This window comes from Panthera leo, chromosome A1 (genome assembly GCF_018350215.1).
Source record: "Panthera leo isolate Ple1 chromosome A1, P.leo_Ple1_pat1.1, whole genome shotgun sequence".
Classification (NCBI taxonomy): domain Eukaryota; kingdom Metazoa; phylum Chordata; class Mammalia; order Carnivora; family Felidae; genus Panthera; species Panthera leo.
Window position 1 is genome coordinate 157,152,987 of NC_056679.1, and position 12,002 is coordinate 157,164,988.

Sequence of the window (12,002 nt, forward strand, 5' to 3'; positions counted from 1 at the left end):
CTCTCTGTCCCTCCCTGACTCACATGTTCTCTCTCTCTCTCTCTCTCTCAAAATAAATAAACTTAAATTAAAAAAAAAAAAAAAGAATAACTTCATGTTGTGATTCACATTTTTAGATTTTAGACATTACCAATGTTCCAGCTCTTAATTTCTTTTTTTTAGGTCTTTTTTTTTTTTTTTTTAATTTTTTTCAACATTTATTTATTTTTGAAACAGAGAGAGACACAGCATGAACGGGGGAGGGGCAGAGAGAGAGGGAAACACAGAATCGGAAGCAGGATCCAGGCTCTGAGCCATCAGCCCAGAGCCCGATGCAGGGCTCAAACTCGCAGACCATGAGATCGTGACCTGAGCTGAAGTCGGACGCTTAACCGACTGAGCCACCCAGGCGCCCCTTTTAGGTCTTTTTTTTAATGTTTATTTATTTTTGAGAGAGAGAGAGCAAGTGTGAGCAGGGGAGGGGCAGAGAGAGAGGGATACAGAGGATTAGAAGCAGGCTCCACGGTGCCAGCGCAGACCCCAACGCAGGGCATGAACCCATGAACCGGGAGGCCATGACCCAAGCCGAAGTCAGACGCTTAACCAACTGAGTCACCCAGTCGCCCCTCTCATTCTTAATTTCTTATCTTTAAGGAACTTTTAGATAAAACCATCTTCTGGGATTCAGAAACACAATAGTTAATTCTCCCTAAATAGCAACATTATAAACATAACCTAACTACATAGCCATTAACATAGTTTGTAGGTATTAAAAAGTCCACCTACTTCTTTGTATCTTTCATAATGCCTGCCAGAACTAGTACAATAGTGCATGAAAAAAACTCAGTGTACTGCTTGTTGAATGACTAATGGAAAATCTGGCTGTATTCGTTGTTTCCCAGAATGATAATGCTAATACTTTAAGAAATTATATTATTCACTACATCGCAAATTATTTTATCTTTTTGCCAGAATTTAGAACACTACTCACCTTTGCACTTCGGTGAGTATACTGAGCAACTACTCGGGACAACAGAGACCAAAGAGCAGGATCAGCTGGGTTACTACAGGGATAATCAAAAGCAGAAGGCTTAGAGATGGGAGACACTTTAACCACAAAAAGTAAAAGTAACCAACATTTTACTTAGTACCTAAGTTCAAAATCTTGTCGACCTCTAAAACAAGTTCATATTAATTGTCTATGTGTGAATGAAAGCGCCTTAATTTTTAGAAAACATATCTCCTATATACATCAAGAGTCCTTATGAAAATAAGAGGGAAAAATCAGTAATACGATGATTACAAAGCCATGAGATTAAGAAAAGCTAAGGAAATTTAATATGTTGTGTTCAAGGAAAACACAAGGAGATGAAAATTGTGGAAGGAAAAACAAACTACATTTACAACACTTCACTACCGAAAATAAAACAAATAACTACTGTTACTAGTAATAACAGCTTTCTATTTTCTAAATTTTGAAGACATTAATGAATGTTTGAGTGGCCAAAAAATTCCTAAGACCATCAAAGTGGGCAGTATCAGATAACAAATGGGCAATACCACAAGCTTAAGCATAAATAAGGGCAAAAATAAATAAATGAAAGAATAAACAAGGGCTTCTGTATTAAAATGAGGTTCAGGACTTAACCTGAGTAAGTGCAAAATTTCTGTTCTCTTATCTCCTTATCAACTGAATTAAAAAAAAAAATTTGTAGACGAAATAATGTGTATAGTTAGTTACCTGACTAACAGGTAACTGCTCCTAAGTGCAGTTTCATAAAACCACGTTCTGGTTTCCAAATACATATGTTTACCTGATTTTACATTTATATTTATATTCCCAGTGTCAAAGATCAGCTCATCAAGTATAGTTATTCCAAGTTCACAAGCACAGAACTTACCTGTGAACAGCTTTAGATGCTTGTCTCTGCACTGCCACACTGCGGCCTTGCAGTGCATAAATTGCTGAAGAAAGAAGGCACTTGTGATAATTACTGTCTTTCTGTTTGATGTGCTTCAGTAATTCATTAAGTGCCGCTTTTGACAGTGTAGGATCCTGCATTGTCAATCCTAGAGCACACAAGGCTTGAAGGCTTTCTGTGGTTGGTTCCTTTAAGATAGAGCTGTAAACATTTTTAACTATTAGCCAAAGTACACTAGTCTCTAAGTATTAAAACATATTTAACATTTAGTAAAAAAGCAATTTACTTAAAGATTCACCAAACTTAGTTCAAATTTAAGATAAACATAAAACAGATTCCTTGGCTTCTAGGGACAGCAATTTCCCTGAATGTCTAAAGCATTAAAAATACCAAGAGCTTTCCACAGTGCAACAGCCAAATTTCTTTTCTGTTCATTATATCTAAGTTTTATTTATTTATTTTTTTTTTTTATTTTTATTTTTTAATGTTTATTTATTTTTGAGACAGAGAGAGACAGAGCATGAACGGGGGAGGGTCAGAGAGAGAGGGAGACACAGAATCGGAAGCAGGCTCCAGGCTCTGGGCCATCGTCAGCCCAGAGCCCGACGCGGGGCTCGAACTCACAGACCGTGAGATCGTGACCTGAGCTGAAGTCGGACGCTTAACCGACTGAGCCACCCAGGCGCCCCTATATCTAAGTTTTAGAAACAAGTACAAATAGCGTTTTGTGGTTTGAGTTTTAGATAATTAACCATATAACCATGTAAATAACCATAGATACCATAGGCTGTTATTTTATTAATTTATTCCAAAAAATATAGAAATAGGTACAATATATTGATATAATTTTTCTATTTTTATTTATTATTTACTTTTTTAAAATATTTATTTATTTTGAGACAAAGAGGGAGAGAGAGTGTGAACACGGACGAGGCAAGACAGAGGGAGAGAGAGAATACCAAGCAGGCTCCATACTCAGCAGAAGCCTGATGCAGGGCTCGAACTCATGATCATGAGATCACAATCTGAGCTGAAATCAAGAGCTAAGACACTTAACCAACTGAGCCACCCAGGCACCCCTGCTATGATTTTTTTTTTTTAAGTTTTAATTTTAAATGAATTTTATTTTATCAGGTTAACTTGAAAAAGAAAGAGAAAGAAATCTCTTTGGGGACCAAAGAGGCCAACAAAAAAAAGCCAGTTAGAAATGCCTTCATTAAAGATTTAACATCTTATTAGATCAAGTGATCAATTACTCTTTTTTTTTTTTTTATAAACATAAACATTTTTGAGAGAGAGAAAGAGTGTGAGAGGGGGAGGGGCAAGAGAGAGGGAGACACAGAATCTGAAGCAGGCTCCAGGCTCTGAGCTGTCAGCAGAGAGGCCGATGTGGGTGGGGCTCGAACTCCCGAAGCGTGAGATCATGGCCTGAGTTGAAGTGGAAGCTTAACCGAGGCCCAGGAGCCCCTCGATTACTCTTTTAAACAAAAAAATAATACACAGAGAGTACAGGATGCTTTTGAAGGACTGGATGGATCCAGAGCTAAGAATTAAGCCATGATCTCTAGCTCCACCTATGATTTTCAGTTCACAACTGGTTCAGTCCCATCTTTTTTGTTCACCAAAAAGATCCAACATTAAAAGCCTCATTTTACATTATTCCAATTTTTAATCCAATGTTTAAGTATCTGGTCTCATGAAGTGTTGATGTCAACCATACATACCATTTAAATAGCAATGTCTTGGCTACATCCATTTTTCCTTGTTTATACTCTGTTATTGCTAGAGCTGTCAAGATATGCGCTTTGTCCTGCTCTGATTCAACAACAGACAAGGCTCTCTCATAGGCTATTACACAGAGTTGGAAACAGAAACAAAACAATATAAACACAATTTTGATTGACAAATAGTGAAATTTCTCCCTTTCTAATCTTATTTTTTAAAGGTCTAACTATAATTACATGTTATTGTTCCCTTATTTTCAAGTGCACAGAACAAACATTTATAATAATCTAACTTGGTTTAACTGGCTCAAGGTGATACTGGGCATATCGTTAGGATTATTGTGGGACATTCCCCAACTTCTATCTTTACAGGGAAGTCTTTAAGAGATGTGAAGACTTGTAGCCATTGAGATATCATGAAAATTCTCACATGCATACCAGTAACTCCATCAAGCTGTAGATACTTAAAATGAGCTGCACACACATAGATTGGGTCTTTATATATACATGAGAATGTACTCAATGAGCATTTCTGGAGAAAATAAAACACACTATTACTAACAACGGTTAAGGTCTTCATTTATCAGAAATTTACACTTAAGCAAAGACCTGCTTTCAGGTGGTAACGTGTATTTCTACCTTAAGTGATCTTTGGCCTCAGTTTCCTCACGTAAATAATAAAGATAAATACTCAGCTCATAACACTGCTATAAGGCCTATTCATCAAAATAATGTATTAAATAAGGAAACAGATAAAAAGTACCTAGTGTCATTCCTGGTTACTAGTCAGATTTAAATAAACATTGCAAGTCCTGTTCCCATTTCAATGTTCCATCTTTCTATATGTAAGTTTGTTGTAATTAAATTCCACTCAGCCCTAGAAAAGTAAGATGTGCCCTTTAGCATCAAGCAACATACTCACCTTTGCTGCTTTCCTTATATAGACCTTTCATAAATAAAGCCAATGCAAAACCTATGATGTCTTCTAACTCTTCAAGAGGTGTTGACTTAAAAGCCTGGATAGCTTTATCATATTCACCAATGGAACTAAGAAGCAAAACATAACTTACTTTTAATATTAAAAAATTTTTTGGTTTACATCATAAAAATACAGAGAGATACTAAGGTTCTTTTAATACCTTCACCTACCTCATCTATCACTGTTAAGGCTATAGAAAAGATAAAATAAAAGGCGTATTGTTTATTTCAAATAAGATGCACTGGGGTAATTTAACTTCAAAATTTGCTTCCTTTAAATTACATGTGAAAGTGATTAGTTTGGCTAAATTACAGAGTCTTTCTTATTAACGAACTTGAACTAAAATCCCAAGTTATAAAAAATAATTTGAAGTTAACTTCTATACAGAACTCTTTAAGCTACATATGTGGGTTGAATATTACCCTATGAGTATTGTCCGAGCATCTTTGACAAGCTTAACTAAAGTCATAAAATACCTAGTCAAAATCAAACCTAGCCTTTGTGTAAAGTGTTTACCTGCACATCCTTTTTTTGGAAGTATAAAGATACACTAAATTCCACAGATAAAACTATAGATTACCTTTTCTGTATTTAATAGGAAGAAAAGTAAAACTTGTTACATATGATAAAAGTACAATACTTTTTAACAACAAAAAAATAATTGTTTTGCTTATTTAAAGATGAAGAGTAGCTGCCATCACCTGGAAATGATACACTGTGGCTTTGAGATTCTTATTTTTGGTATCCATCACTATAATCACAAGCTGTTTCTATTTTTAATGTGTTATTGGAAATCTTTTTAGAAAATCCTTTTAATCTTGAGGAGTGTGTGTGGGAGCTAAAAATACAATCTTTGGTTCTAAAATTAGTTCTCATAAAGGTGAAAGATTTTAAAAAGCAAAAAAATTTAAGGTTTTTAAAATAAAAAAAAACCCAGGGCGCCTGGGTGGCTCAGTCAGTTGAGTGGCCGACTTCGGCTCAGGTCATGATCTCGCAGTCCGTGAGTTCGAGCCCCGCGTCGGGCTGTGTGCTGACAGCTCAAAGCCTGGAGCCTGTTTCAGATTCTGTGTCTCCCTCTTTCTCACCCTCCCCCGTTCATGCTCTGTCTCTCTCTGTCTCAAAAATAAATAAACGTTAAAAAAATTTTTAAAAAAAATTTGTTAAAATAAAAAAAAAAACCCTCAAATTTTGGTAAATATTTTGATGAAGGAAAGAGGGCTACCTTAAATTGTTCATGGATATATACATATATTAATTTAAAAAAAAACACTATCTTCAAACATGTGATTACTTTTGTAGAGAAAAGAATAGAACTAGAAAGGGCACAAGGGGCTTCAACTTTACTTGTAATTTTTTCTTTGGGAAGAGAAAAGAAAAAAAAACACCCTGAAGACAATGGACAATTTTAAGATCTGTTATATTTGAGCAGTGACTATTCATATTCATTAAATTACGTTCTATACTACTTACTGCATTTTGCATGTTTAATGTATTTCATAATAAAACAAATTAAAAAGATGATCTATTTTCAATAGGAGATAGAGATTTTCTTCTAAAATATTTACATTACATCAAAACTAAAGAGAACAGATACTTGTTCCATATAATTTCTTATAACCTATCTTCTGCTACAACAAAATCTTAGAAATAACAAAACTCCATGAACTCCTAAACAAAACAGTTTAAGATAAATGGAAGGAAGAGCAGTCAGAACAATAGTATTTTCCTGTCTATGGATATTTTTCAGTTACACAAATATAAAAGAAAATAACTGGCTACCTCAGATCTCTAGTATGTACCTCTTTAAAAGATGTAGGCACTAACCTCAAAATATCAAACTACAGTTTTGATCATTCAATTTGGGGGCAGTTTTCAGCTTGAGGAACACCTCTCTAACTGAAGCCAAAAACCTTCCCCCCACTGCCCCATAACACTTCTATTCTCCAGACCTAATTCTATTCTCTAAAATACCTAGGTTTTAATCTTTTTTTTTTAATTATTTTTCAGTCAAAAGTCTTTGAGAATCTGAAAAAGCTATACAGCTCTCTCTCCATCCCAAAATATACATACACAAAAAATTTTTTGCACAATTTTATTTTTTGAATGTTTATTTATTTTTGAGAGAGAAAGAGTGAGAGCATGAGCAGAGGAGGGGCAGAGAGAGAGGGGGAGACACAGAATCTGAAGTAGGCTCCAGGCTCCGAGCTGTCAGCTCAGAGCCCAACACAGGACTCGAACCCATGAACCACGAGACCATGACCTGAGGAAGTCGGATGATCAACCGACTGAGCCACCCAGGCGCCCCTTTGTAAAATTTTAAAAGGGCTTTTTTTTTTTCTTTTTTGATGGAAGGAAAGAGGGCTGGCTACCTTAAATTGTTTATGGATACATACATATATTATTTAATACTTATTTATTTAATATTAATTAAAAATTAATGAAATATATTAATTTATTTAAGGTATGTAATACATACATTAATACATATATTAATGGATCTCTAAAGTCCATTCCCAGTGTAAATATATATAGCATGCAAATGAGAATAAGTCCAATTTCTCTTCCAATTAACAAGGGTTCTACTATACAGACAGCAACGCCTCTCTTTGAAATGTTCTCTTGTATAGTCTACAACCATCAGTTCTAAATCTGCTTCTCACTAAAGCACAGTGCCACTAGGTACCGTTAGAGAAACAGGAAAGTATTAACAGAGCCCAGTATTGAGGAGATTATGTATCCAGAGGACATAATCATCAGCCCACTCATCTCTACATGTTCCATTACTCTGGATTCATCACCACCTCACTAGTCCCATAGCTTTCACCAGAAAAGTCTAACAGATTCACAGAATTAATGGGGAAAAAATATGCTTACCATAATAATCTGCCATAATTTCTTACTGTAACATTATAAGTATCTTGGTCTTCCACACTTTGTAACAATAACATTGCCCTGGGAAAAAAAAGGGGGGGGGCATGTATTTTAAATTAGCTCTGTGAAACAGCATTCTTTTACTCTTCTTCTTTAACTGAATCTACAGATTCTTGTTTTCTTCATTTCATTCATCTAATTCTTTAATGTCAGCTATAACAAGTTTTTCACATATTAATAAGTTGGTACACCAAAAACAATATGTAGATTTTAGACTATCAGGAAAGGAACTTGAATAAGGTGATCTCTTATTTAGTGAAATCATTCATCACACGTGAGTTTTAAATATTCCAAAAAAACTTAATCTAAATACAGGAAACAATGGTATCACTATTTTAAGTTTTGACATTAACTCAAGTATACAGCAAACAATCTTAAAAATATTTATATACTAGTGGTTTAAGTTAGGAAGCCAGGAAACTGAGTGCTTTCATGTGCACTTACCTTTTACATATAGAAAAATATTTAAGCAATACTTAGTTAAGAAAGAAAAGATTTATCAGGAGTCCCTAAAGGCTTAGAATAAATACATCAACATGTGACATGTCTCATTTTTATCTTGTGTTCAGTCCCCTTTGGGAAAGCAGAAAAATGTCTTAACAACTAATAGGAGTTGGATATTTAGTAAGATTTTGTTGTTTTTTTATTTTCTTTTCTGTTTAAAAAGGATGATCTAGGGAGAAACACTCAAGTGATGTTACATGAAAAACAAATATTTGCCAAAGAAGTCTAAGGCCGTATTACACATTAATATACTATACTATACTATACTATACTATACTATACTGGTTAGATTTATACCTAATTTGTGGTTTCAAGCCTCAAATACTTGTCTAAGGCAGAAAACAACAGCAGTGATTGGTCAAGGAAGACTGGTGCATATCCACATGACTGTGGAGTTGCTATTTTAACTTGAAGGCGTAACTAGTTGTTAGATTCACACTATTTGTGATTAGAGTATATACAATAAAATGGCAAGCACTCTGAAGTTAATCTTCTTTGTTTAAAAATCCTGCTCACTGTTGTATTCTACCATATTTCTACAATTTGTTTACTATTAAGCTTATCATGCCATTGAAAGACACAGAATTGTTGCTTTTCATGAACTTCCACATATACCTTTAAAAAAGAACTTCCTGGGGCGCCTGGGTGGCTCTGTCGGTTAAGCGTCCGACTTCTGCTCAGGTCATGATCTCGCAGGTTGTGAGTTCCAGCCCCACGTCAGGCTCTGTGCTGACAGCTCAGAGCCTGGAGCCTGTTTCAGATTCTGTGTCTCCCTCTCTCTCTCTCTCTGCCCCTCCCCTGCTCATGCTCTGTCTCTCTCTGTCTCTCAAAAATAAATAAATGTTAAAAAATAAAAATAAAAAATAAAATAAAAAAGAACTTCTTGATTATATAGCCTCCAGTACCATCTAGTGATAACTCCTTTGAACTGCCAGGAGATCCATGAAAGGGCATGGCAAAGCATTTGGGACACCTCAATGACTTTGTATCTGACAAAGTTTCTTCTAAGTATCTATTTTTTACTTTTAAGGGAATGATACATGCAGTTAGGTCTTTTAACTTTTCAACTAGTATCCCCAACATTGTCATTTTTTTATTCACCAATCAATTAATTTGCAGAGAATAAACCTGCAAGTTGATTTCATTGTCTACCACCCTCTTGGTTGGTCATTTCACTCGAGCACACAGTCCTTGTTTTCTCAACATGGCAAGTGCATTCCTGTTTCAGAGCACTTGCTCTCACTGTTCCTCTGCCTGGAATGCTGTTGCCCTCTTGAATGGCTTATAGCCTCACTTCATGCAGCCCAAGCCTCAACTGCCTCTTTAGTAAGCCTATGCTTGTTAAACCTGTCTCAAATTCACTGCCTGCCTTAACACTCCCTGGCCCTCTACCCCATTTTGATTTTCTTTCTTAGCAATTACCATCACAGATGTCTATAAGCTTATGATATGCCTCCCCACCACCAGGTCAGAAGCTCCATGAAAATGGAGTCTGTGTCTGTTTTATTTCACTGCTCAATTGCTAGTGTCAAGGACAATGTTTGGCACATAGCAATTCAAAAACTATGTATTGAATGAATAAAATACAGTAGATCTTAAAGCGATTCAGACAAATATAATGTTCTTATTTCTTCTCTGAATGAGCCTACACATTTTTAAAATAAAGAGACAGATTTTTCTAAAACAGAATCTGGGAGACTTTTCAGTTTGATTTTTGTTTTTTCTCCTGTCTGTCTCTCTCGGATAGAGCAACAGAAACCAAAATATAGCTGAAAATTTAAAACTGAATTTTTAAAAATGTAATGATAGATAATTAGAGATCAGGAAAGGAATCAGAACATTTGTGTAGCACCTTCTTCATGAAATGAAAACAAATTTTAAAAAGCCAAGTGATAAATACAGACGACTCTTAATTAAATGTAGAGTTTACCTTTGGTATGCACCTGCTGCTTCCTTTCTCAGTTGTAGATGTTCATTTAAGTAACCCAACATTGTGAAAGCTGGAGCATAATTCTGAATTCTTTCTGGAAATCCAAAAATATCTTTTCTTTACATGTGCATGTTGATCGTATTTGTAAAATGTGAGTCTTATTTTCAATGCCTTTAACACCAGATTACTTCCTGAGATCACAGCTATTAAGAATGGTTTCATTTTTATCTTGACTATAAAGTACTAGTAATCATTTTATAACTGTTTTAAGTTATTGAATATTTTATAAGTATTTATAGTTTCTCGTTATGCTTAAAGTCTAAACATTTTTATCCCCAAAGGTGTAATAATTTGAAATTGTAGCTTACATTAACACTAGTCATGAGATTCATAAGGAAATTCAGTTTTTTGGCTAATCACTTAATCTTTCCTGCAATTTTCTTGGTGGTTTGCTTCCAATTTCTATGTGTTTTTAAAAAATTCACTCAGTATTATACACTGGAAACACGGGATGACTTGGGCACTTTCAGTGCAGAACTTTGAAATTTTAATGTCAAAAAACATCATCTATCTACTAATGCACAAAGAAGAAACACATCTGATTTATTTAAAAGCAGTATTGAGAGGGGTGCCTGGGTGGCTCAGTTGATCAAGCGTTCGACTACAGCTCAGGTCATGATCTCGTGGTCTACAAGGTCAAGCCTTGGTTGGGCTCTGTGCTGACAGCTGACAGTCTGGATCCTGCTTCAGGTTCTGTGCCTCCCTCTCTCTCTGCCCCTCCCCTGCTCATGCTCTGTCTCTGTCTCTGTCTCTGTCTCTCTCTCAAAAATAATTAAACATTAAAAAACTTAAAAGTAGTATTGGGAAACAAACCATCACTTAAAATCCCTTAAAATTGCTTAACAAAGTACAGTGTAACCACAATTTATATGATAGTTAGGCTCTAACGTCAAAGCATAAAGTGAAAATCACATAATCAACCTTATTCTTGAAAAATCCTAACGTCACAAAAGAGAGGAATACCAAAACTGAATCACACTAAAAAGAGATTCATGCCTTCCAAGTACACTCACCCTAAGGCAAACTGTCAGCCAGACAAATAGATATGACTCCACTCTAGGGTAAAAAACCAGAGTACGCATAACTATCAGGGAATTATGTGTTCATTGTTCTAGGGATCCAAATTTTGTAGAAAGGTAAATATTTACCCCTGTGTAAATTCTTTATAAATGTTACCCATTCTTATGGAAATTTATCAATAAAACTTCTGATCCATACACTCTCACAGAGGCTCTAGATATTTATTGGAGTCATTCATTTTGGGAAATGGCGTAAGATGTTAGTGCTCTGATGTGCTGATGTTTATAAACTAACTGCCTTCTGCTCAAGTATCCCAGGCTCAATGCAGGAAGAGTATTACAATCCTCTCCATACCTATGATGAGAAATTTTCTCTTCTGCTTTTCAGTTTATCTGTTTCTTCATAATACTAAACTGCCCATATACCTGCTTAAACTTCTTTCTTCTTTATTAGAATTTCTCAAGGGATAAATAAAAGGCTAGCAAAACTAACATTTCTTGAGCATCCAGGGTACTTTGCATATCATTTTGTATAAATCATCCCATTTAAACTCTAAGCAATAGATGCTTTTATTCCTGTATTACAGATGAGAAAACTAAAATCCAATTCGGTAATATGACAAAGGTTTCACCATAGCTAAGAGGAGGAGCAGAGACTAAAAGCCACTGGTAGTTTTCCACCCCCCACCTCCCATGACCACAAGTGCATTCCTTAATTAATCCACATCACCTGCCTCACCCATTCACCCACCCACGTTCCCTATGGTAACCATCAGTTTGTTCTGTATAGTTAAGAGTGTGTTTCTTGGTTTGTCACCTCTCTTATTTTTTAAACTTTGCTAGTTTGTTTTGTTTCTTAAATTCCACATATGAGTGAAATCATATGGTATTTTTGGACTTATTTGACTCTATTGACTTATTCTTTTTGGACTTACTTGACTCTATTGTCTCTAT

General features: G+C 35.3%; 1 protein-coding gene across 4 annotated transcripts in view; it reads right to left on the minus strand.

The window, feature by feature from the left end:
* Window positions 1–12,002, minus strand: part of TTC37 (tetratricopeptide repeat domain 37) — a 112,177-nt gene that overhangs the window by 37,310 nt on the left and 62,865 nt on the right. For all 4 annotated transcript variants that reach the window (XM_042943792.1, XM_042943801.1, XM_042943781.1 and 1 more), the window contains exons 29-34: window positions 9,970–10,063; window positions 7,479–7,556; window positions 4,548–4,672; window positions 3,626–3,749; window positions 1,881–2,102; window positions 971–1,043 (exon numbers count right to left, since the gene is read on the minus strand). In XM_042943792.1, the coding sequence (XP_042799726.1) occupies window positions 971–1,043; window positions 1,881–2,102; window positions 3,626–3,749; window positions 4,548–4,672; window positions 7,479–7,556; window positions 9,970–10,063 (716 nt within the window). The remainder of the gene's footprint in view (window positions 1–970; window positions 1,044–1,880; window positions 2,103–3,625; window positions 3,750–4,547; window positions 4,673–7,478; window positions 7,557–9,969; window positions 10,064–12,002) is intronic.